General features: G+C 43.1%; 1 protein-coding gene across 1 annotated transcript; it reads right to left on the reverse strand.

Annotated features, from left to right (window-relative positions):
- Positions 1–4,842: 4,842 nt before the first annotated feature.
- Positions 4,843–26,559, reverse strand: ZNF80 (zinc finger protein 80). The gene is given in 11 exon segments (XM_053447864.1): positions 4,843–5,023; positions 11,526–11,626; positions 23,476–23,514; positions 24,623–24,833; positions 24,835–24,939; positions 24,941–25,171; positions 25,173–25,228; positions 25,230–25,296; positions 25,298–25,396; positions 25,633–25,696; positions 26,430–26,559. Coding segments are annotated over 11 exon segments (1,284 nt in total).
- Positions 26,560–27,404: the final 845 nt, after the last annotated feature.

Genomic DNA, 27,404 nt, shown 5'->3' on the forward strand with positions numbered 1-27,404 from the left:
TCTTTGTTCTACCATTGGGTGGAAGGGTACTAAGGAGAGGGATAAATGAGTTATAATTTCTTCCTACTTCAGAACTTGTTGGATAGCAAACACAATGTTTATTTACTAGAGTTGTTCAGGCTTTGGAAGGAAAGTCAATCCATCATCTTCATCAACAGCATCAGGAACAACTGTTGACGGTGATTAGTATTATGAATCTACTGTTCTTGAATGAACTATAGTGGGTTCAAAGAGGCCCTTGAAATTATAAGCATGATAGTATATGTTTGTGCAAATGTTTGTGCAAAACAAACATTTTTCTGCAGAGAGGGGCCATAAATTTCATAGATTCTCAAAGGGGCATAGGATCCTGAAACAACGAAGAACCACTACTTGAGTTTTTTTTTTTTTTTTTTTTTAATTTTCAGCATAACAGTATTCCTTGTTTCACTACTTGAGTTTCTTATTGGCATGCTTGCTTCTGTCTTGAATCTCGGATCAGGGTGGACCTTTTATTCTGTCTAGAGCTTCCTGTTGTTGTTTTTCAGATCATCAGACTAGAGTTACTGACAGCAACTCATCTTGGCCCAAAGTAGCCACAGTCTCTCAAGATGCTGTGCCTGGGATGGCCAGACAGCCTCCTAATAGGACCTCTGGTCCAGCCAGTGGAGTCTAAATACTTCTCCCTGCTCTAAGTATCCTCAGTGTTGTTGTTTCTCTCTCAGAGTCATTTACTCTTAAACATACCTGGTAATTACAAGAAGAGACTCTGGCAAACTTAAATCTTTTGTCTAGTGTCAGAATGATAAGCTACGTTGAAGGTAGACAGCCTCTAGTCCATCATCCCTATTATCTTATCACAGTCTCGTTGACACTCTCCAGTGTTGAGGAGTTTCTATGACCAAAAGAAAAAGCCTATTCTATTGTTGGACAACTTTTGTTGGAAATACCTTTTTTTACTTTCAGGTTCTCTGTGTTTTCTGTGACTTATACCCATTGGTGTTTGTTCTCTCCCTAGGACAATCCTAGGGTTGTTCTCTTTCTTTTCCCACATTGGCAACTGTTCTAATAATTGAAGAAAGCTCTCAAGCTACTTTATGAATTTGTTTATGTCATGTTTTTGAGCTCCTCATCTCATCCAATCTGAGAACATCTAATTACCTACAGTTAAGGGAGTGTTTTTCTTCTCACTTTATGCTTCTTGAAAAGAATTGCATCTATTAAGTCTACCTTTTTATCAATTTGTTCTGTGACTTGAGAGTGAGGGGCTTTAGATGTTGTAGAAGATGTTGCTAAAGTTAAGTTTACACATATGTGTATATGTTTACATATGTTATATTTATGCACGCACATATGTATACCATTACCAACCAGTGTTAACATCTAATTCCCCCACCCCATAAAAAGAAGCCAGCACTGTGGTAAAGTCTTATTCTACAGTCTTACTCTATCATCTCAACAGAGAGAGTAAAGAACAGAGAACATAATTAATCTGAGGGTATCAGAAGGCAATGTCTATTCTGGGAGTTGATCAGGGTACCTCCAAACTGATTGAAAATAAACTTCTGCCTCTCAGGTCAGTGAAAGCTTGGAATATATTGTATGATTAAAGAAATAAGGAGTTATGACATTATTTAACAACTGAGTGCTGTGGAGTACTTCAAACCACCATTTATGATTATTTAGTTGTATCTTTGTTTATGGAAGTTCTTGTACTATATCGTCCAGTTGGAGTTTTGACACTACTCCAAGGAGCTTGTCCATTTCAGGCATGTGTTTAAACAGTGATGCTCTTTTTGAGACAGTGTACATTTCGTATTTCTGCAGTTTTTCCCAGCTTATGAAACATTACTTTTTGTTTCCTCCAGTATTCTTATAGCATAGGCAGGGATCATTACCTTCTATTTTACAGATGAAGAAGCAGAGCCTCGAGAGATCAAGGGACTTTCCAAAAATCATAGACTTGGTGAGTGATGGCAGAGGCGGATGGGAGGGGCTTCTGATGCAGGCTTTAGACTCCAAGTCCTGGATGCCATCTACCATTACACATAGTGGGGCCAGTGAGCCAAGAATGGAACTTCTGGGCTGCCCTTTTCCATCTGGTACCAGAGGGGTAGGTTGGAGATACGGAGTATCAAAATTGCTCCTATATTGGCTTTCTGTAAGAGAAACAGAATAGCTTTTTAATAATGAAAGTATAATTTACATACAGTGAAATGCACAGACACTATACTGTACAATTTGATCAGTTTTGACAAATGGAGATACTCATGTAACCCACATACAATGAAGATATAGAACATTTCCATCACTCCAGAAACATTTGCATCACTTCATATCCTTCTCAATCAATCTCCCCCTCCATTTCCACCAGTGTCTCAATCACATCCTCCTGCCAAATAAACTCAGTTCTGACTTCTGTCCCATAGATTTGGAGAAATGGTTTATGACGGTTCCATTTTGGTCACCTGTGGGAAAAGTTGGACGGCAGCAGTGACTGTGTAATTTCTTTTGGTTGCCATGGTCAACCTGGTACCAGGCTACATGTGAGTCACTTGGATAGGTCTGCCAAGTTTATCACTGAACAGAGGCATTGTCTCTGTGACAACAACTCCCTTCTGCATTCACTAGGCAGTGAGTGACATTTAAACAGCTTTGAGACCTTGCCTGAGGCTTTCGTTGGCTCGCATTTAACATACCACTGGAATCCAGTTAATGTTGAGACAAAAATAAAATATTACCCCCATCCCATTCCACCTCTGGGGAGAGTGGGCTATAAGCTCATAGATATCTACTCTGGGGTTTCTCCTCAAGGCACAGACTCTCCCCTGCATACAGGGATGTGAAAATTAGCTATTCCCTAATATCTATTAGCCTTCATCATCATCTTCAATGGCAACCACCACTACTCCCATTTATTAGTGATGATCCAGTCTAGAGTGACATGCATGGGGGGGGCACTCCCTTTTGGGGAGGGAAATAGGTTTGAGAAATTGGACAATAGCCAGAAGGTGGCAGGTAATTGCCTCGACCAGACTTAGGAAGGGCTTCCAAGGAGAGATATCTGGTTTCTCAGGACAGTGTCCCTTACCTCAGGGCCATTTCTAGCCAGGGAAGCTCGTTCTGGGGGTAGGGTCAGTCAGGATGTTCTCTCTCCACCTCAAAACTCTCTTTCTTGCCAGATCCTTGAAAGGATATTCTTTGCTTCCTTCACCCACACAGCTAGAGGGAGGCCATTTTGTACTCAGAGCAAGATCCAGCTCATGGTTTTCCCATCCTAGTGTGAGCTCATTCTCTGCCCTCATTGGGAGAGGTGCTAGGAGAGCCTCCACAGCACACTGTCCAGCCAAGATGGGGGCAGCAGCAGGAGAGAGCCTTTTTTTCTTTTTTTGGGGGGTTCACTATAAGCTCTTCTTGCTCATGCCAGTCAAGTACGGGGGTGGGGACCCGTTCACCTACACATTCCTGGTTATGAAAGAGAGATGGATCCAGACGGTAACTTGTTTTCATTTGTCATTGCCTATCTTCGTCTCCAACTGGCAAGCTAGAATGGAGTTGGCTCCCAGGCAACAGCAGCAGGGAGTCATAGCCTTTCCACACATGCGTGGAGAGACAAGGCATCAGCAGGTACAGGGCACAATGGCTCCGGTGGGGCACAGGGATTTCATGGCTTTAAAAAATAATTCTAGATTCCTCTTTTCCCCTTGCCAACCAATAGTCAGTTTTCCCAGTCACTTCTCTACTGGCCCCCCTCTTACTCAAAACTGCACAAATTCAGATAATCCCACTTCATCTAGACAAACACGTAAAAGGAAAAGACAGTCAATCAAGAATCTGCTTGATTAACGTCTCGGGAGAAAGCTAACATGAGTCTTTAGGGATGAAAATAAATGGCTCTGAGCCTGGGCTGTGGTCATAAGGCTGACCTTGTCACTGCCTAAGTGTGGAAGGCAAAGGAGGGAACTGGAGCTCCCACCCCAATGTGATTACAGTTGTACCCGTAACAGGACATGGCGGTGTTTTTTGGCATTCAATTATGTTTGCTATGCGTGCGTGCACACACTCACACACTCACACGCACGGAGCTGGAATTGAAATCATCTCAAGTGAGAATTCTTGTGATGCATTTAAGGGCCTGCATTTGACAGGTTGCTACCTAGTTATGGACTAAAATCTCACCAGGCACCCCCATAGCTTATCGCCTGTCATTTCAAAACAAAGACATCCTGCTTCTCCTTTCTGTGTCACATCTCATCGACTCATTCTCAGCAGAATCTTACTTTCATTACAAGCTTGGTGCCACCTCCCTGACTTTCATCAGATGAGAACTTGAAAAAAAAAAAAAAGAATAAAGAAAAAAAAAATCCCGTTCCATGTTTTGACTTGGACTCTAGGTGTTATTCTCTCAGTCCAGCTTGAAAGAAAAGAGCCCACCCCACGAGGGGGCAGGCCCGCTTCTCTGTCTTCTGCCACCACACAGTCTCTGAAGTGTGTGAAGAAGAGAGGAAGAGACAATTAACACTCAGCACCAATCTGCATTTCCTTTTTAGCTGCCATTTACACGCTGCTCAGGTTTTGAAAACCAGCATTTCATGCTACTCCCCAGAGAGCCAGCACCAGCTTCCGCGGGATCCATCTGCACAGCAGTCACATTGCTGAAATCTTCAGCCAACCCAGAATTCATTTATTTATTTTTTGAAAAATGAAAGAGAGGAAGAGAGAGAGAGCGCGCACGAGCCAGTGAGCCCGAGCTGGGTGAAAAGAATAGATTCGTATCTGGCCCTGTTTAACACACGTGCTTGACCAATCCCCCGTGCTGGTCTAGGCAGAGGGGAGTCAACAGAGGTTTTCTCTGATCATCTTCTAGACCAGTGTGAGCAGCGAGGGGATGAGCGAGAGCCGTGCGACAACAGGGGCTGACAGGCGGTGAGGGGTGAGGCAGGAAGGACACACGCGAGAAGTCTCGGAGCTCATCAGCCTGTGTGTCAGCACGCTCTTGCTGATGGGGAACAGCAGGGAGGAAAGCCGTCCTGGGAAGTCACTGCTGGTGGGGGACAAGTTACAGGAAGTTTCTGGAGCAGGGTATAATGTGTGTCATCAACTCCTCAGGTCTGGCGGACTGGCTTTATTTCCTCCTGCCCCCAAAGGGTTGGGAATGGAAGCATAATAGCTTTGATGATAACCTTTGTTATCTTATCATTATTATTTTTTAAACTGAGTTCAGCACCACAGGAGGTCACAGTGTCAATGGTCACAGCTGGCTTTTAAAAAGGGGTCGAGTCATTTTGTGATTGGTAAACAGAGACTCAGCCTGAGATGAGGGCAATCAAATTTCCTGCTTCCAGGCATCAGCTGATCACTACAGGGGTCAGAGAGAAGTGTTTTTCTCCTACAAGTCCTGGCATGAATATCTAGGTGAATGCAAAAAAAAAAGTTAGCGTTTTTTTTTTTTTTTTTTCCTTGCAGAGGGAGCAGGGCTGAAAAACCCATCCTTATTCCGATAGACCAATGAGTGTTCTGATTCCATCTAGCTCTGCTCAAATGGCAGTAGGGATGGTAGTGTTACAGATGCATTTCCCCTCTAAGCAGGGCAAGATGTCACCGTCCGCATGGGCGCAAATTTACTCACAGGTGTGCTCAGATGCTTAGATGCTCAGATGGAGAAGAAGACTTCAGGGCAGGTTTGGAGGTGAGGTGAACATATGGCAGGTGGAATGGGAACTGCTGAGTTAAAGAAAAGGCTCATAAGAAACCCACAGCGATCTATGGACGCTGTTACATGTCAGGTCAAATGATGTTCTCAGGATACAAGGGTGTTTTGTTTTGTTTTGTTTTTAAAGATTTTATTTATTTAGGGGAGAAGGTCAGAAGGAGAAGCGGACCCCCGTGGAGCTGGGAGCCGCATGTGGGACTTGATCCCAGGATTCCGGGATCATGACCTGAGCTGAAGGCAGTTGCTTAACCAGCTGAGCCACCCAAGCACCCTACAAGGGTGTTTTGAATCTCTCACAAGACCACAGCTATGTAACTTGGGTTTCTCAGCCTGCCAGACACGGCAAAAATAAGGTTATAATAAACAGTTTCTTTTTTTCTTTTGGTTCTGTCCTTACCAGTTGGAACCTCCAATCCTTCATATTCTTGAATAGTTCTTGGAGGTGGCGAGGGTGTCCGTCTTCTACTGTTCTGTTCTCAGTGCCACTGGAGTTAGACTGCTATGGGTTCCAATCCCAAGTTCATTCATTCAAAATACACTTAAGAGGGGTGTATTCCTAGTGGGAACCCGATGCTATTCTAGATGCTAAGGAAAAAGCAGTCCCAGCTCTCTTTGTAATTTGGGTTCCAGTGAAGGGAGACAAATATAAATAAATAAGCAACTGAATATATAAGATTCCAGATAGGGACAAATGCTACAGAGAAAAATACATTGGCATGGGGGCTAGGGAGAACAGGTGGTGAAGATAATGGTGGTTCGATGTTAGATCAATTAGGCGGTGAAGGGCTCGCTTCTTTTTTTTTTTAAATTGAAGTATAATTGACATACAATATCCTATTAGTTTCAGGTGTACATCACAGTGATCCAATATTTTATACATTATGAAATGATCCCCACGATAAGTCTAGTTACCATCTGTCACCATACAAAGTTATTACAATATTACTGACTATATTCCCCATGCTGTGCATTACATCCCTGTGACTTAGTAATTCTGTAACTGGACGTTTATACTTCTTAATCTCCTCAGTTATTTCATCAGGCCCCCAACACCCCCTTCTCTGGGAGCCAGCCGTTCATTCCCTGTATCTGTGAGTCTGTTTCGGTTTGGTTAGTTCATTTGTTTTGTTTTTTTAGATTCCACATGGAGGTGAGATCATATGGTATTTGTCTTTCTCCCTCTGACTTATTTCACTTAGCATAATACCCTCTAGGGTTGTCTATCCCTGTTGTTGCAAATACAAAACTCACTTCTGTAGTGATTCTTTAGCAGACACTGAAAGGGACAGGTTCTCTGGAGGGACAAATCAAAGAAGGGAGAGCCCCAGACATAAAGCCTCGGGGACAGGATTGTGCTCGGTGTGTCCCGGGAATAGTGAGGAGGCCGGTGGACCACATGAGTCTAATGGCCAAGGAGAGGTCTAGGCTGGCCCCGCCACCTGAGGAATGATTATAACTAGAGGAGGGGGAAGTTCTGAAATGCTAGGAAATGGCAACATCTAACTGTTCAGGGAGACCCCGAGGAATAAGTACAGTGTACCCTGGTGGTCACTGGGTGAGAGCGGCGTTCCAGAATGGGAGGGAAGAAAGCATCTTAAGAAGGAAGATGTGAACACCTGAGGCAAATATACTGGCAGCTCAAGTTAGAAGGAGAATTTATCACTGCACTCAGCAATGGGAGGTCATGGGTGCCTTTGACAAGAGCCGTTTCGGGTGAAAGGAGGGATCAAAAGCTTACTTGGGATGTGTTCAAGAAAAGACAGAAGAGAAGAACAAGAGAGAGGGCACAAAGACAACCATTTGAAGGAGTTTGGTTGTAAAGGGGAATAGAAATGGAGCAGCAGTTTGATTTAGATGTGGGATCAGAGGAAGTTGTTTGTGTTTTTGATTGAAGAAATAACTTCACGTTTGCCCACGGATTCTGAGAGTGGGAAACCGGTACTAAAGCAGTATCCTTGGGTAGGCATGGGGGGTGGGATCGAATGCAAAGTGGGGGAGTCGGTTTCAGATAGCAGATGGACAGTCTGCCCAGAGCAACGAGAGGGCAGAGAAAGCACACAGGCAGAAATGCAGAAAGACAGGCAGGTGTGATGGTAGAAACCTGTTCAAATTCTTCTGATTGCTCCAGTTTCTCAGTAACTTAGGAGGTGAAGTTATTAGCTGTGAGCTCCCAAGGGGAGAGAGAAGGAGTTGGAGGCTTGGAGGGAGAAGAGGTAAAAGAGTCCCGGGAAGGTGAGTGGACCTGGGTAATACGGTATGCTGCTAGGTGGCCGGGGGGCCACTTGAGTTTAATGGCAACAAATAAAGAGAGACCAGGCAGCAGGGCTGTTTTCTTCAGTTGCATTTGGCTACCTGCATATAGGCAATAAGGGGAGGGTTGGCTTGAACTTGGCTTAGGGATTTACCAGCTGAGCACAATAAAGGGAAAGTGGGTTGAGATGGGTATAGACAGGGAGTAACACCAAGATGGCCCATTGAAGTTGGGTTAGAAGTGCAGAAGTTCGTGAAGGGGTAGGAGACAATAAAGGTTTACCAGGAACCATGGTTCGCAGGTCCTGGTGTGGTCCCAGAATTGTGGGAGCCGGGATACTAGAAAAGATGAGGTGGAAAGAGAAGACGCCATGGTGCAAGAGGGAGATCTGAAACAGAGTAGATCGCAGTTGTAGTTGGTGGTGATGTCTAGGCAGCAGCATGAACATGGGGGTCCAGCTGAGGTAGGATAGAACAAAAAACTCAACTTTCTGTTGTAGTTTTCATGGTGGTGCTCCCTGAAGCCCAACTCTCTGAAGGCTAGTTAGATATGGAAAGCGCCAAGAATTGTGATATTAGTGGCTTTGGAAAGAGTCCAACTAAAGTAGAATCTTCAAAGAGTAAGTGGGAAGGAAGGATGCCGAGGTGAGGAAGAAGGAGGGAGAGGGACAATAGGGAGGAAGTCCAGCTTGCCGCTGGGCTTGAGAGAAGCTTGAGAGAAACGGAAGTGAAGACGACTCCATTTGGGGGGTAACCGGTCCTCCATTTGCTAGTTATGTGTGACTCAGGGGAGAGTTAATTTCACCTCACGGTGACTTAGATTTTTCAAATGTAAAATGGAGATAGTAACTCTACCTCCCTCAGGGGGTTGTTCTGAGGATTCGATGAGAATGTACGAAATGTGCTTATCACAGATCCTGGCCCAGCACAGGTTTGTTTCTTTGTTTTCAATGAAAGCAATTTTATCAGCTTTGATCTGGGTCATCAGAGCTCCTTGTTTTTGTTTTTTGTTTTTGAAGGGACAGAATGAGTCCCTGGCAGGGGCTGAGGAGTTAATCAGTGAAGGTGAGGTGTGGGGACAAGACCAGGTGAAGATGCCGACTGAGCAGGAGAGGCACGGTTCAGAGCGGAGCGGCAGCAAAGCAGGCCTGCAGCCAAGACGGAGCAATTAAATATGTAGAGGGCTGAGAGGCTTGACAGAAGAAATGGAAGTAAAACATGTTTCTAATCAGAGCCACGATGAGGGCTGCCTGGAGGCTCTATTGGTAATTGATGTGCCTCTGACAATAATTAGAAACAATTTCTGGGGACTTACAGGATAGAGTCACCTAGTGATATTATTTACCATGGAGAGTAGTGTCTGGAGCGAAAATGGATGTTATTGTTTCTTCAGAACACATTAGAAGGTGACTTCATGGTGAATAGATTTTTCAAGATATTTGACATTCACTGACTTTCTTTTTAACTCCTCTTAGTCACAGAGGCCATTACCGTAATGACAATACCTGGATTTATCTCCGCTAATGGCAGAAGACATACGGAAGATAAATCCTCCCTGTGTGGGCCCCCAACTCCCTGAGCTGCTGAGACACCTGAGGGATTCTGGGAGTGCAGGGCCCCAGAGCACAGCTTCAGTCCAAGAGTGACTCACCCACAAAGGCCAAGGGGCGGGATTAGCACAAACCACATTGCCTTACTCTAATGTGAGCTGTATTTTATGCCACGTGGGATTAAGTGCGGTAATGTATGTAAAGTGCCAAGCTTGGCACATAGCAAGCACTCAGAAAGTGCTGGCTCATTAATTATTATTTTCTTGGGTTCTTCTGATAAGACTTAGAGGCCGTTCATATTTGGCATAGTCCAAGCCCTGGGGATGGGGGTAGAGAGAGCTGAGAGAGAATCAGGGGCATTATGGGGCCGTGGAACTAGTGGGTTATATTTCCCTTGGGATACTCAAGGTTCAGTGGCTGGAGTTTTTCCCTGAGTTGAATTTTTTTAAGCCTGTAGGCAGGATGCCAAATGGCAGTCCACTGGCAAGGGTACAACATAGGGGTTTGAAGTACAAACTTTATAGATCAGACAATATGCATTTGCCTTCTGCCCCCTCTGTGCTGCTAGTCCAGGGAGCACTTTTGTAGTGCCCACGGAAGGGTGTGGATTGGGGTGTCTAACCAGCCTCCAGGCTAAAGGGGCAGAGGGAGCTGGGACGGCTTACCCCATGATCGCCCCAGTTCACCAGGATGGGAAACAATAATAACATCTTGTTAAGGTCTAAGCCCTACAGATGGTTCTCAAGTGTTATTGGCATGGGGGGGCAGGGACAATTCTTCACTGGGTGGGACTGTCCTAAGCAAAATGCAGGATATATGGTACCTGAGACACCTGCCTCCGTAATGTCAGTAGAGCATCTTACCTCACAGGTGCAGCAACAGCCAAAGGTTTCTTAACCTCCCCAGGTCTGAGGAACAAACCTGGAATATCCTTTGAGCAAATATGCCTGCACACCAGCTAGCTGGCCCACCACCTGACCTTAGCTCTATCACTCTCTGATCCCACTTTTTTTCTTTTTTTTGAGATTTTATTTATATATTTGTCAGAGAGAGAGAGAGAGAGAGAGAGAGCAAGAGAGGGAATACAAGCAGAGCGAGAGGGAGAAGTAGGCTCCTCACTGAGCAAGGAGCTTGATGCGGGACTTGATCCCAGGACCCTGGGATCATGACCTGAGCCGAAGGCAGGTGCTTAACCAACTGAACCACCCAGGTGTCCCTCCCCGATCCTGGTTCTGAAATGGGGGAAGGCTGGCAGAGTAAATTCTCATAGTTGAACAAGGATTTAAAGATTGCAATTCCTGACTGTCCCCTTCTTGGAGATGTGACCGTCTCAGAAGGGGTTGTATTAGTCACGGTCGTCCAGCCGTGCGGAAGTGTCCTGACTTAGTACACACCACCAGCAGAGCAGGACTGAATCAAAGGCTAATGGAGCTTAAGATGCGGAAACTCTTCCAAGGCTCATGTGTGAAAGAAACTTGATAAGACTCTCAAATTTGAAACAATCCTAAAATTTTAGATGACATTACCAGTAACGCCTCACTTGAGAAGTCTGACTGAGGAACGATATTAAGAATAGCTACAGATATTATGTCTGTGTGTGCCAGGCACTCTACACCAGGTGCTTTCAACAGCTCTGTGTGTTCTTTTTTTTTTTTTTTTTAATTACCCCTACATCATAATTGAGGAAATTCAGGCACAGAGAGGTTAAGTGCCTTAAGATCACACAGCTAACAGGTTTAAGAATCAGGATTCAACCCCCCAACTTTCCGATTCCAGGGTCCCACACGCTCTGCATTTGACTATGCTGCCTTTCAGGCAGGGGGGATATCTAACACCAGGAGATGTGTGTCGAGTGAAGGGGTTTGTATATGTCTGAAGAGTGGGCATCCTGACTTTGGCTGACAGCGGAGGGTCCCTGAGGAGATGGAGTGGCAGCAGGTCAGGGTGGCAGCCACTCAGAGGGAACTTGAAGAGTCTGAGCAGGTCCAGCTCCATTTGGAAGTTACTCTTTTGGACAGAATAGCGGCACTGACCTTTTCTCACCGATCAGAGGCCTCGAGTCCTCAGATTCCATGGCTCTGGAGCAGACCCACGGACCAGGCTGACAGGCTGGAGAATTGGTGGTGAGCTCTGGCTGAGGGAATCACAGGGAACAGATATTTGACGAGACCTGTTGGCAAAGATTTGGTATTTGAAGTACATGTTGGGAAAGTATAGGTATCAAGAATGCGCATTTTCAGAAAAGAGTAAATAAAGTCCCGTACACCAGACAGATAACTCCATGTGGGCTCACATGGGGCAGGAGCAGGGGCCAGCCGAGAGAATTCCAGAGAGGTCAGAAAGACACACATTCCTTACCCACAGCTAGAGAAGGCATTGCTCCAATGGTTTCTTAGTGAGAAAGAGCTTGCCATGTCCATGAGGAACCCCTTTCATATCATTCATTCAGTGTCTATACAGTGCTTCATTAAGCTATGTGTGATTCTCATTGCATAACCAAGCTTCATTCTCAACAACCCCCTCTTTGCCATTATAAAGTAAAGAATTAAAGACTCACTGGGTAATCCAACAATCAGATGACAAATGTGCATGCTCTGTGAGCCCCTTGTTGGAATGTATCTTACACAACTACTAACACAGGTATATAAAGATATATGGATAAAGATATTTATTATAGGATAGTTGAATAAATTATGGGTCAGCAGACAGTGGATTTCTATGCAATCATTAAAAAAGGCTTGAATAGATGTTAAGTGGGAAAAAAAGCAATGTGCAGAATAATCATGTGTAATTTGCAAACATCGACTTTATTATTATTTTAAAAGTGCTGTATAGGTAGGTATATATCTATGCATATTTGTGTAAACATTAAAGAGAAGAGTCTGGAAGGACAGTGGATTTCTTTGTGAGCTAAAGCTGGAGATAAGAAGGAATTTTCAGTTTTTAGTTTATACCATTCCCCAAAAGGTAGAAGTGGGATTGTGGATGATGTTTATTTCCTTTTTGGACCTTTTCAATATCTGCAAATTTCCCATAATGGACCTGTGTTGCTTTCATGAGCAATCTTCGTTTCTGCTGGGGAAGCAGCAGGCCATATGTGGTAGCTCAACCACATGTAGAAGCTAAGCCTAGAGCTGTGGGGTCAGTCACAACACCTGAGTTCACAGCCTCATTCTGCTGCTGTGCAGGGGCTGATGGCTGAGGATAGATGATGTCACCTCTCTGCGTCATAGTCTCCTCATTTGTAACATCCAGCTAGTAACAGTTTGGACATCATGAGATTGTTGGGGGGATTCAGTGAGACCTTTCGTCCTGAGGGTCTGGTCAGGATTTAGGAATTATTGAGTGTGGGCCTTCTTATGGGAAAGATCCAGCTCAGGGAGACAGGTAGATAGGTTGATGCTGAACAAAGGACTACGCTTAGCTGACTCCATCTAAGATTGGAGGGGCAGGACACCCCACCGACCCCCACTCCCCTGGAGGAAGAAATATGCCATTAAGGACATAAGAATAGTGTCAGGACCCTGCTTCTGGTGATTTTCCTGTCTTGGTGGAGCCACAGGGAAAAGGTCCAGAATATCCCTTCAACTTGAGTCCTTCCCATCTTTCTTGTGTTGCAGCAAGGTTTTTCCTTCTTCCTCTAGCCCTCACTTCTGCCTGACTTCCTGGGACTGAAGTCTGAATGTTTTAGGAGACCAGCCTCACCCTCTTCTGCTGGGAGGCAGGGAGAAAGGGAGCCCATCCTTTCCACCAAGATCTACAATGCTCTTAGCAAATCTGGTCAGGCCTCACCCCTTACCCCGTCTCTCTTCAACTTTCTTCATTGAGAAGCTTGAACAAATGATCAGTCCCTGGGAGCTGGGTTCTGCCCATGGTGGAAATTGGTTTCTCAGAATTTGCTGTTGGGCCCTAAAATCATGGACACTGAAAATAACTTATGGCCACAGTTGAGACTCCTTTTCAGATAAATCATCAGCCAGAAACATCTAGTATGTTTGAAAGTCACAGTGGCGACTGCATACAGAGGCTCTCTGACTTGACTGGTTAATATCACAGGCCTCCAAGTAACTGCAGATGGTCCCCTGGAGGCCATATAAGGCCAACGACACACTGAAAACCCCTGAGCACGGGGAAGCTCTGTGTCTGGGAGCACCCTGTTGGTAGGTGAGACAGCTGCTATGCCAGCTTGCCTCCTGAGATCCCTAACAGCTCTGAGAATACAGGGGAAAATACAGATGGCCAAGATGCCTCACAGTCTGGCCCCAGTCGTTAGGGCCAGCCTTTCCTCCTACCAATCTCCCTTCCCCCCCCCCACTCTGCCCCCTGCCTCCTAAGCTATCTTGAGAGACCTGCTCATCTCTGACAGCTAAGACATTTATCTCTCTCCAAGCCAGTTCACGGTCTCTCATCAATGGATGAGTTTTTGTGTTTCTTCTCTGATTGGCTAGTTCCAGGGCATTCTGAATGATGCAATTCTACTATAATATGCTCTAAATGTCTTTCTAGAGCCTTCTCCGTAGAATTGATTGCCTCCACCTTAGTGTTTCCTAAGACTTTGTTCATAGTTATCTGTCTTATTTTCTTTTTTATTTTAGTAATATTTTATTTGTCATCTGCTTTTATTATCTATATTTACTTCTTTTATCATAGTATGCTATATATTTAATCAGTAGTCCTCAAACCTCAGGGGGCAGAAGAACTTAAAAGCAGCAGCAACAATAACAATTTATTGAACATCTATAATGTGCAGGCCCAGGACTGGTAAAACAGTAGACTACCCAATAAAGTGGTCCCAGAATGTATTTTGTGTTATTGTGTTTCCTCTTCCACATGAGACCTCTGATTCTGTAGCTCTACTGTAGGACCTGGGAGTCTGCATGTACTAATTGCAACCACAGGTAGATTCTGATTCAAGTGCCTGGAGATACACTCTTTGGGTAAGAGTGTGTAAGCCTACAGTTTCTATGAATGTAATGAATGCCATTTTTTAATATTGCTGTAGAATAAATTTGAATCCAAGTGCCCTGGGCCTGGTGTGTGACAACTGGCCCCTTAGTTAGTGAGCAAAGCTAATTAACCACCTACGACCCTCCTCGCAATGATAGTTTTTGGTTTTCTTCCAGTCTTTGAGTAAATGGTGTAGCATTTTCTAAACAAGTTTTCTGGTGAACCTAATTCTGCAATACATGGGAAAATGTGCTAGGTGCTATAATTGCAGAATAAAGCAAGTGCTATTGGGCAACAGAAGAGGGAGAAATTAATTTTGACTGGGATAATTAATTTATAGCTAGCAGTTGAATGAAATGCCAAAAGCAAACAAACACACACAGGTGTTCAGGATTGTTTTTCTGACACCATTTGCTATTCATTTGTGTGCTGCTTGCTGTGAGCAGGAACATGGGTGTAACTGGAGATCTGTGAACGCCAATCTTCAAGACATGGAACTGCCAAGGAGGGCTTTGATATGGCCAAAGAATTTTATTTTGCATTTCAGAAATCTCATTACAATTATGCCTTCATAGACAGTGGTGAGATATAGTCAATTCCCAGCCCAAGAAAATCATAACAGAGAGAAAAGTTTCTGTGGAGGTTACACAATAACTTACCTTCATGGAATTTTGACATTTCCCAGAGGAAGCATGTAATTATGCAATTTTTATATGATTGACCAATTCCAGAAGAGTCTATTTGTCCAAGTAATGGACTTTTGGCAATTCTCTCTCTCCCCCTGTAGTAGTGCTTTGTTGATTGGCTGAGGATTTAGTCAGAGAACTGGGGAAAGACCCTGGAATTTAGAAATAAACACTACATTAACATCACATGTTTAGGTATTCATTAATAACATCTAGAACTATTTGTTGAGTGCTTATTACATGCCAAGCATAGTGTTTAGCACTTGGAGTGATACTCCATGAAACAGGCCCTGACCTTCCTCTCATGTAAACACAGTCTAGTGGGAGTTACAGAGAAGTGAACAGGTATTTATAATGCAATATGACAAACTCCACCTTGGAGTGGATACAGAGTGCTATGGGCACCTAAGAGGGATATTAGCTTACATTTGAAGTGATTGGTTAAAGTAGTTTAAGACTTTGTTTCATGGTCTAAGAAGTAGGGGTAACAAGGAGTTCTTTGAGAGGGTCCATAAGCTGACTCATGAAACAAATAAAAAGTGTAGAATCCATAAATAGGGAGAGCAAAAAGGGCAATTAGAGGCAGCATATTAAGGACTTTCCCAAGAATGATACTTTGGTGTAAGGTTGGAGGTGGCTTTGCTGCGTGGCATGGGGCCTTAAGGATGTTGCCCAGGGACTAATACTCACAGATGGGAAGCTGCCTGGGCCTGGAACAAGGTCAAGTAGACTGAACAAGTCTGCTGGTGCTCTAGCGGCTTGCGGTCACTCTGAGCTTTGTATTGGTGAATTCAGCTTCTTACAACAGAAACCACTCTAGTGAATTTAAGCAAAAATATTACCAGATACTAATGTTACCAGATATTAGCTAGGAGAGCTGGTTCTAGGATGAGCTTCTAAGAACACTTCCAGGTTTCAAAGTCCTACAAATCTCAGCCACAATCCAAGCAGTTGTGTTTCTGCGGCAGGAGGCCACAAAATTAGGGGGTAGCTGACTATAAAATTATGTTGCCGCTGCCTCAGTCCATGCCAGCAAATGGTGGGTGCTTTCTGTCTTTCTCCATTCAAGTTATGTGGTGAAACTAAAGTCTTTCTGAAATCTTAGTTGCAAGGGAGCTTGGGAAATGTAGTTTTGGCTTTCTGGAGTCTTCAGGACAGGAAGGCACACGAGGAGGAGGTAGAATAAATTTGGAGCAAGCTAATTACAGTATATGCTACAGGTATGTATCCCTCCCAGGTCTAATCAGGTACAATTGGGGGATTAAAGCCAGAGAACATACCCAACTTCCACCATTTTAATTAACAAGATGAGGGTCTTAGGGATGGAATATTGGATCCTTCTGGCCCTACCGGGTCAGGGATTTGGGTACCATTTGAAAGTTCGTGGGACCTGGAGAAGGACAGCCGTGGAGTTGGTGAGAATGTGATGGAGGGGCCAGCCACAGCCAACAGAGAATAGTCTGGAGTGCAGTGGGAGACGAAAGAAGAGTAATGGAGGTACAGAATTCAGAGGGGTCGCTGAACCTCAGAGGCCAGAAAAAGCAGTTGAGATTTCAAGAGCAGGAACTCAGGAATGGCTCACCTCGTTATTCTAATTATGCTAGAAGTCACGATGTTGACCTATTACTGAGTTAATTAGGAGGGTGTATGTATAACACGCAGTGTCTTCCTAACTTTCTGGTCACTTAGTGGTTGATGTTAGCCTCAAGATTTCCTGAGAGATGCAGATCACTCCATCTGATTACCTCACCGAGCAGCTTTCCTCTGAGATAGGCTTTGTCTTCCCCAGTGAGGTTGGATCATGAAATCCACCTGCAGGCTCATTCTGACCCAGATCCTGAGTCAACTGTGGCAAAGGCAGGAGGTGAAAGAATTCCAGCATCATCATTCGGGAAGATTCAGAGTGAAAACCAGATGCCAAAAGACCTGACATGTGGAACACCATGGCTCCATTCCATTTATTCACTCACTTAACCGTATCTGTTAAGCCCCCGTAATGCCCCAGGCATGTGCACGGTCTGCGTGGTGATATAATGACAAGCAGTCTGAAGGATGAGTCAGACTCCCTTAGGTGGAGAAGTGATGGAGAGCATATCGTGCAAGAGAGAACAGGATGAGCACAAGGCTTGTCACTGAAGTAGAAGTAACAAAAGACAGCGTGGCTGGGGAGATGGCCAGGACCCGGACAGGCAGGGCTTTATTTGCTCCATTAGGGACTCTTGCCTTTTCCAAAGGGTATAGAGAAGCCATTGAAAAGGGTTTTAGGTGGGAAGATGGACATGATGTGATGATGCTTTATTATCAGTCCCATGCTTTCTTTCTTGTGGCATTGATAAGATGGGGAGAGGCCAAAGTGGGCACAGGGAGATCAGGTAGAAAGCCTTGCAGTAGTAGTGAAGGTAAGAAATGATAATCAGTCAGAGGTTGGTGGTAGTTAAGAAGAGGTATTTAGATATTTAGAGGAGGAAGAAAACAATGTAAGAAAGGAACAGTTTTGTTCTTTTCTCTCTAGTCACTTCAAACGCTATTTTCATTTTTAGACTTGGTTTTCTTTTTTTGTATTTATCTTTTCAACTTATATACTAGCATAAGAAAATCAAAAGGAATAGTTATGTTTAAGAAAAGTCACATCACAATATGGATATGCTTACATATAACCCACGCCAAAGACTTTGAAGTGGTATAGAGTCTGTATTATATATAGCACCATGGTTAAGAGCACAGATTTTGCAAACAGGGTATTAGCTCTGTGACCCCAGATGAGCTATTTCACCTCTCCAAGCTTCAGATTCAGTGTCTATAAAATGAGGATTAATAGCACCAAACTCGGTGGGTTGCTCTGAGAATTAAATGAGATAATCCATATAAAGGCATCAGCATAGAGCCTAGCATAGTGAAAATGCTCGATGTTAACCAGTATTGTTATTCACAGATATAAAATAATCAAGCATCATCACCTAAAACCCTTTTCAATGGCTTCTGACCATCCTCTACACAGTTGGCTGATGGTCCTAAAGGCCTTCAGAGCCACCAGAAAGCACAGTATAAAGCAGTTATTGCAAGACAAGCTTGTGCACAGATGGCAAGGACTCTAAAAAGGTGGCTTAGGATATTCTTTGATTCTGCCTTTTTCTTCTAAGACAGGTTCTGTCTCTGAGACTGTAGAACTTGATGGACAAGCACTGCCTGGTAAGGAGGGTAGGGAGGAATGAGGGGAAAGGATTGATGAGGGGGGAGACTATGAAGTGGGACACAGGATTTCTGCTTGTGTTGGGTACTGTTGGTAATAATTTCACTATAGCTCATTTGTTGTAAAGCTCTGATCTGTTTTCTTATTCCTCATTCATTGAACATTCACAGTGTGCCAAGCACTGTTACAGGGATTGAGGATATTGCCACGAACAAAGTCTGAATTTTTGTAGAGCTTAAATTTTGATGGAGTTATCTTTCTTGTCAGCAAATTTTATTCTCCTAGAAGTCTTATTTTGCCCCAACTTCTTCCTCCATGATAGGAATGAAAGGATCCAGTAGAACATACTTCCTGTTCTAGATCCATATTGGAAAAAGTTTTATTGTGTGGAGCGTGGTGTCTATTCCTTTGGGGGGAATTCTGTTTGTATTTTGTAGGGGAGGGGAATCATAGAGATGTTAATCACTCCAAAGAACACTCCTCTTATCAGTCTTCAAAATATCCACTTGAGTATGTATTGTCACAGATGAAGGCAATGAGGCTGAGAACTTAAGTGATTTTCCCAAGTGGAGGAGGGACTCAAGATTCAGACTTTAAATCTCATGGTTTATTTCTGTTTTTCATAAACTGGGAGTTATTTGCTCAACTGCAAACAAATAAAGGTGATGGCATGAGCCCAGTTGGCAGTTGGCTTGATGTCATTGGCTGGGATTTCCAGTTAGATTTTACAGTGTGTATAATTTCAGATAAAGTAGTCTTCATGGCATCTGATACAGCTTAGTGATTCCCAGTTGCTAAGTCTATGGACCAATGATGGTCTATGACAAAGTTGTCACCAATCTCACCAAAATGCAAAATAAATGTAAATTAAAGGCGTTTCTCTCATCATGTCTTCTCAAGTTTTGGTTATGACATGATGTAAGTAAGTAAGTAATGTAAGTAAGAGGTAGTTAGGCATTTGTCTGTTTTAAATTATTATTTTACAAAATAAAAAGTTGGCAAACCTATGTCTGTCAATTCTTTTTTTGTTATAATTTACTATTTGGTAAATTCAAAAGTTTGGGGGGACCTCCTGCAACTAGTGAAATGAGAGTTAGAAGTTCTGTTTCTGGCAATATTGAATATTAGTGTTAAAAAAAAAGATATTTCTAGTGCAAAATGCCTAAAAAGAAAATAAATTAGAAATAAAATTGGAAAAGGGGGCCAAAAATTATAAGAAATCACAAATTAGAGAAAACCACATTTGGGAAAGACAAGACAAATCTCAAGGTGTGAGTAATGTGGGAGGTAGGATCAAAGACTTTTGCCTAAAGCTACTGCTCCCAAAAGGTGATATTCTTGGTGAAAAGAGGAAGTAGGAAAAAAAGTTTTCTTCAGAGGGAGCCCAGTAAATACAACTGCCTGTCTTACCCTTGGGATGCTAGGAAGGATAAATTTCTCCTGAGAAATTCATTACCATGTGTCATTCCCATTGGATTTGAGGCTAGAATTCCCATTACTAATATGAGCTGGAAAATCGCAAGCTGAGAATCCAAAAAATCTGGGTTGGGTAGTGTCTCTAGATGCCTGATAGGAGCAAGTAAATTTTCTCTGAAGGAGTGCATCTTGATTTCAGGCCTTAAAGAATTCCTACAGATATAGTTCTAATGAACATTAGCTCAAAATCAAACATCACAAAATGTATGAGGAAATATAATGTCATGGCTTGAAATCAAGAGAAACCTCAAGAATCAAAATCAGAAGTTTAAAAATTTCAGGTATTAGAAATGTTGGATACAAAATATAAAAAGGAGTATTAAAAGTGTAGGAAATGGGGCACCTGGGTGGCTCGGTCAGTTAAGCGGCTGCCTTCGGCTCAGGTCATGGTCCTGGAGTCCTGGGATCAAGCCCCGCATCGGGCTCCCTGCTCAGCGAGAAGCCTGCTTCTCCCTCTCCCTCTCCCTGTGCTGTGTTCTCTCTCTCGATGTAACCCTGTCAAATAAATAAATAAAATTAAAAAAAAATTTTTAAAAAAGTGTAAGAAATTACCAAGTATATATTTTTAAAAAGAATCAATTAGGACCTGTATAAATGAAAAATATAACCACTAGCATTTAAAAGTTTCACTTACACAGGTAAAGAGAGAGTTCATGAGCTGGAAGTAAGATATGAAACAACTACTCTGAAAGCATAGAAGAAGGAGGTGGAAAATATAGGAGGTAAGGTAAAAGAAGGGAAAGATAGAATGAGAAGGTACAACATACATTTAAGTAGAATTATGGAAAGTAATAGCAGAGATAATGAAGGAGATGCATGCCCAAAGTTATAATGGAGGAAAAATTTCCGGAACTGATGAAATGGAGGAATCTTTAGGTTCAGAAATCCTTATGAATACCAAACAATGATAAATTGGAAATCCACACCTAGATAAAGTGTATTGAAGTTATAGAATGTCAACAGACCTTGAAAAAGCTACAGAGAAAAGAAAAATAAGTTATGAAGGAATGCTAATAAGTTGATAGCTGTCTTCTCAGCAGCAGCTATGGAAATTAAAGGAGAGATACACATTAAAAATCCTTCATTGGGGGAATCTTGGAACACTGAAAAAATAAAATTATATTTTAAAAAATCCTTCATTGAAAAATAGGTAACTAGCCAAATGTAATATCTAACGAATCAGCTCTTCAAAAAGCTTACATTGCATTAGCCTTAGAAAACACCTTTTTACCTATAACTGGAATGAATTGGCCCACAAACTTGAAGTACACAACTTTACCACCTATATTTTCACGTAGCCACTTACCTTTCACATTTCCACGTGCTTCGTTATTGTGAAGCTCAATGTCTTATTTTGAGGGTTCCCATGTCACTTAAATTGAATTGTCTAAGAACACTCCAAAGTGGATTAGTCTTCCTTCTAATGCCAGATGTAGACAGAAATGAAATTTGGTCCGTTGATACCACTCCCTGCAGTTACTTCTTCACTACCCTATTGCAGTTGAATTTGGCCTTGAAGAGTTCTGTGGACGTTTGTTCATTACAAGGACATTTTAATGAGTTCAGATCATTGCATTTTAATGAATTCAGATCATTGCATAACCACTTTTACTTATAGCTTGAGTGACAGTCATAACCTCCTGGAGAACAGTGGGTCATATTGACTCTTACCACCACCAGCACCATTATCAGATGCCAAACACTGTTCTTATTTCTGAGGGCGGTCACTGTCCTTCTCAGAGTGGAGGCAGAGTTTTAAAACCATAGGAAATACCAAAGATCTTGTATTCATCTCTCCCAGGACCATGATATCTGCTTAGTCTACACTTGTGTGAGCAGAAGGAAACTACTCGATGACCCTCATGGTATCTTCTCCAGGTGATCATTTCTCCTCTGGTATAGACTGAACATTTGTGTCCCCTCGAAATCCATGTTGAACTCTAACCCCCACTGTGATGGTATTTGGAAGTGAGGACTTTGGGAGGTATTTAGGTTACGAGGGCAGAAGCCTCGTGAATGGGATTGGTGCCCTTGTAAAAGATACCCAAGAGGGCTCCCTTGTTCCTTCCACCATGAGGGTACATTGAGAAGACAATTGTCTGTGAACTAGGAAGTGGTTCTCACCAGACACCCAATCTGTCAGCTTTGATCTTGGACTTGCCAGCCACCAGAACTGTGAGAAATAAATTTCTGTTGTTTGTAAGCCTCCCAGTTTATAGTCCAGCAACCTGGACTAAGACATTCTTCTAATCTCAAAGGTCTTTCACTTCTCCTTCACAGTCCACTTTCGGCAACTGACCCCAAAATGGGCAGCATCTAGTTGTATGATGACACAGCTGCCAACGTCTCTTCCTAAAGGAGAACAAAACTCACACAATCAATTTCTTATGGGACCACTCTATCAGGCAAACTACTATAACTGAAATGCCTGAACAGACTTGTACCTGTGGCTTACAGGTGTGCTTATGTGAAAATCTCACTCCTTGCTTATTTCTATATATATGGAAAGTATGTCCGATGGTACATGATTAAGGTATGATCAGTAGATATCAAACTTGTTTTCCTTTTTGGAAAACAGGTCTGATTGCTTAGCATGAATATTATGTTGGAAAGAAGCAAGTTTTGTTTTTTTTAAATTAAATTAAATTTTTTTTCAGTGATCCTAAATTCATTGTTTATGCACCACACCCAGAGAAGCAGGTTTTAATTCCAAGGATGTAAAAACCTGACTCATAAAATCTAACTACTTGCAAAAGGGCATTTATAAGTTACTAGGATTTTAAAGGAAAATGAATGTCCATTGAAGAGTAGCTTACGCAGAGCTCTCGTTTTTTACATGTGTTATTCTACATATATTTTGGCTCAAAGTTTTGGATCCTTGATCTCAAGTTTTTTTGTTTTTGTTTTTGGTTTTTTGGGTTTTTTTAAGGCATAATAACACCAGGATTCTGAGAAATCCTGGGAAATTCATGCCGTATAAGAAATATTAGGAGTCACTTTTTCCCCAAGCTGCCATTTATATTAAAATATTTGAAACACTTATTACAAAAATAATACATGCTCTTTACTTAAAATTTGCAAATAATATTTAAGTATATAAAGTAAAAACTGAAAGTTCCCTACGCCCCTGATCCATCTCACCTCTCATTGAGAGCCACTGTTAACGGTGTTATGTATATTCCTCCAGATCTAGTTTTATTTCCTGCATCTTGCTTTTTTATCTAACACTGTATCTGGGAGTTATTTTAACCTCAGTACACAACAGAGATATTTTATCCTTCCATGATATTTCATAGAACAGGTGTGCCATAATTTATTTCTTTACTGATAGACATTTAGGTTGTTTTCACTGTTTCATATATAAAAACACGTTTTTGGCAATTATTTTTGCACACATATCTCTGCTCTGCACATTTGTCAGAATATTTCTTTCGACTAGATTTCTAGAAACTGCTTTAATATGTCAAAGGATCTCCATATTTTGCATTTTAATACATTGTATTCATCTTTAAAAAATTTAAACTTTTTCCCAAGGTTTTCATTAGTTTAAGTTAGCTCTATTTTTTGTTTGATTGGTTTAGCTCCAGTGTAATCTCTAGAAAATTGCTGACATGGTTTTGGAGAAGCCCCTCTACAGGGAACTAAAGAAGCTGAGAAATCGTCGGGGGAAGAATCCAAGCTCACCTTTGAAAGCCACACAGCTCCAGGACCATCCCCGTGTCCCTGAGAAAAAGAATCAAAACAGGTAAATGGAAGTCAAGAAAAATGGAGAGTGCTCGGTGTTCAAAACCACACGAAGGAAGTTTTTTAAAAAATTAAAACCTTCAATAGTCTTTAAAAAAAGATTATTTATTTTTGTGCAGGGAGCCTGATGTAGGACTTGATCTCAGGTACCCGGAATCATGACCTGAGATGAAAGCAGGCATTTACCTGACTGAGTCACCCAGGCACCCAAAGTCTTCAATAGTCTTAAATGATGCAGTGAGATGTGCCTATTCATACATAGATCCTTGTGTCCTTAAACAGAAAATAATCTTATGTGGTAGTATTTTTTTTTTATGTGGTAGTATTTTTAACATTTTAACTTGTTATAAACTTCAAGTATTTCATGACTTTAGCCTTCATATTTCTCACAAAGACTTCTGCTCGTCAAGACTAGAAACAACATTTTGCCACAAAGAGGGCTTTCAACAAATCTTTATAGAGCTGTTCTCCACTGCCCAGCTCTCCTGTCACTGGACAAAGTGAATACAGAGATAAAGGACAAAGGAAAGGGCAGGGCCCTGCTAGCTTTCAGACAGCCCCAAGGAAAGAAACAGATGCATATTTTCATATGCCTGGCTTTCAGAGAAGTCTGAGGGAGGCTGTGCGCTCATTTCTTTTTCTTTTCTCTTCTTCGGCTCCCTCCAACCTGTTCTTTGAAATAATCCTGAAACAGCTTAGTGACACAGCCTGTGGGTGGAGCGGTGGCTGACCTTTCTTCAGTGCGTGATAACGGAGAGGTCTCTCCCCTACAGGAATTCTCAGATGCTGAGTACCCTGTTTCCTGTGACCTCATGATTTTCCGTAGTATTAGCAGTCAAGAGGTCTTTTCCCTACAGAAGTTCTTGGATGTTGACTGAGGTGGGCAGGTGCAAAAGGTCTTCCCACGTATCTTACGCTCAAGGAGTTTCTCTCCTGCATGAATTCTTCAATGCCAAGTGAGAGATGAACACATCTTAAGGCTTTCCTCTACTCACTGCATTCAGAGCATTTCTCCCCAGCGCCACTCCTCAAAGGTCAAGGGAAAGAAAAGCTGTTTCAAAGGCTTTCCCACACTATTTGCACTCACCGTTTCCTTTCGTGTGGATCGTCCCTTGCTGGACAAAGCAGAGTGTTAGGCAAAGGCCTTTCCACACTCACTACCCTCATAGAGCTTCTCTCCAGTGTGACCCCTGCTGTGTGAAGTGAGGGAGAAGCTGTAGGGAAAACCTTCCCCACGTTCTTTACACACATGGGGCTTTTGTGCTGTGAGGATCTCACGGGGTCAAATAAAATCAGAAGGGGAAGGTCCTTGCCTAATCCCTGAACATGTGGGGCTTGTCTCTAGTGTGAATCCCCTTGTGTCGCGTTAAGGAAGAGTTGCAGTGAAAGGCTTTCCCACACTTCGCATCCAAAGGGTTTTTCACCATTGTGGGTCACATTAGGCTGGTTGAAAACAGAGTGATAGTTGACAGTCTTTCTGCATTCACTGCACTTAGAGGGCTTCTTGCCGGTGTGGATATGCTGGTGGTGCGTGAGGTGTGACCTCCAGTTAAAGACCTTCCCACGCTCTATGCACTTACAGGGCTTCTCCCCAGCCTGAATCCTCATGTGTCGAGCAAAATCTCCTTTTTCACATGTGGCATTCCTAAGGCTTCCCTCCAGTGTGAATCTGCTGACATCGAACAAGGAGGGGGGTAATTCTTGTTGAAAACTTTCTCACATTCTTTGTGTTTGTAAAGGGTCTGTCCAGCAGGGACCACTGTCTTTACTGGGTCCTTATGTGGCCCAGCCATGAATAGCATCTCCGGCAGCATCTTGCTTCTGGAAAACCCTTGAGTGTAGACTCTCATCTGTCCCCAACCTGTGTGTTCAAGGCTTATCTTCTCCAGGACGATCTCCTTGTGAGAGACTGTAACTGGTCTCCCTTCCTGCATTTTCAGCAACCCTTCCTGATCTCTGGTTTGCCCCAACCTGGAGGACCTGCTGGCTTCCTGAGTCTTCCCTGGAGCAAGGCCTCCTAACACAAAGTGGGCTGGTCTTGTGCTTAACTTGTCACCTGGACAGGTCCATGAGCAAAGACCTCTCTCTGTCTCTTACCGGTGCTTCAAGCTGTTAGGTCGACTCCGGTTTGGGAATTGCATGCTCCAGTGAGACCAGAGTTCTGCAGGTTTCCAGCAGTACTTCCCAGAATAGGATCCTCTGGGCCTGGTCCAGCTGCCCTCAGTCTGTGAAAGTCATGGACAGGTCCAAACACTGATGCCTGGAATGTGGACCGCCACCACAATCTAACAAGACAAAAGGTGTACACCAGCACTGAGTGTGCCTGTGACTACAGACATCAGAAAGCACTGTACCCCACCACAGCATTGGGACCACAAGTCACAGGGGGCTTCAGTTTCACTTTTTTTACTTCTGGGAATTGAGCCCTCAGTTACTCTGGAAGGAAGGTCATACATGTGGTAGGAAGTGCACCCTAGTTGGGTCAGGGAAACCCTCCAAACACGCACTCAAATATGCATGTGAGCATGCACTCCAGGAATTTGGTCAAACAGGGAATGGGGCAAGTCCTACTTGCTGCTTTATTTAGTCTATGCATGGACCCACATAAAACCGTACACAGGGGTGGAGTATTAAAGTCAGTCCAGTCCAAACGCCCAGTGTTGGAGAAGGCATGCAAATTCCAGATCCCTTTTATGTTGTGTTTGGTTCTGTCTTTATTAGTAAAACTCCTTTGAAAAATTTGTCCTTGCTTCCTACCCGTCTTCCCAAAGAGAAGCTTTTCCACGTGTGCCCCAGGAGACCCGTATGAGAATGTTTACAACAACAAACATCTGGAGGGAGTCCAGGAAAGAGGGTGGCGAAGTGGCTTCTCCACAGAGTGGACCATTACTCACCTGTCTGAGAGTGTTCTAGCTGAGGCTGTAGCAGGGAATCAGAAGCATCACAGTTGACATTGCAGAGTCCTGGAAGTTTAGAGCCTAGCAGTGCCAAGTCCCTCTGGAACTGGTGAGGAGTGGAAGCCATCGTGGGGAGGAAGGTGAGAGCAGTTTGAGCAAGACTCTGATCCGCTGTCCTCCCCTGCCCAGGCTGGAACTGGTTATGACCATGAAGAGAAGAAACTGAAACTAGAGAAGGAGAGGCTGATTTGAAGGTTCTGGTCAGCCGTAGAAAGAAGAGGACTGATGGTCACTGACACTCCGAGTATTGGGACTTCTGCCCGTTGTTGTTGTTCTTCTTGTAGCTGTTTTGAATGGTCTTTGAGAGTATGATCACCTCAAGACAAGAGAGCTAAAGACACTACCATTACAGGACCCCCACTGAAATGGCTTGACAGGGGGATTTTCAGCCAGTATTTAAACTTTGTTTTATTTTTCTGTCTTCTGTGCTGGCCAGAACCTCCATCTACAATGTCGAAGAGAAGGGGTGAAGATGCTCTTTTCATTTTCCTGATGTCAAAAAAAATCTAATATTTCATAACTGAGATTGTATTTACTACGGATTTTTGTTGCTATCACCTGCTTGATTGCTTTCATAATATATGTAAATATTAGGGTCAAAGAAATGAAGGACTAGACAAACACATTGCCTGGGAAAAGCCAAGAGAGTGTTCTCATCCATAGGATTTGTTGGAAGTCAGTGCAGTGAAGATACAAGATAGAGGGGCCAGCTGTATTTTCTAGACAGCAGAACTCTCCCCAGAATGGGAGGCACTAGCGGATGGCCATGATGAAGGCAGCTATGCATGAGCTGGTCTGAAGAAGTGCTGGACTGTCTTGTGCAGGACAAGTGACCCCCTTAGTCTCAGGATGCACACATTTGGGACAGACTCCTCTCCTGCAGTGATTCTCCAAGTGTGGTCCTTGGTCTCA

The sequence above is a fragment of the Lutra lutra genome, chromosome 1 (assembly GCF_902655055.1).
Source record: "Lutra lutra chromosome 1, mLutLut1.2, whole genome shotgun sequence".
Taxonomy (NCBI): Eukaryota; Metazoa; Chordata; class Mammalia; order Carnivora; family Mustelidae; genus Lutra; species Lutra lutra.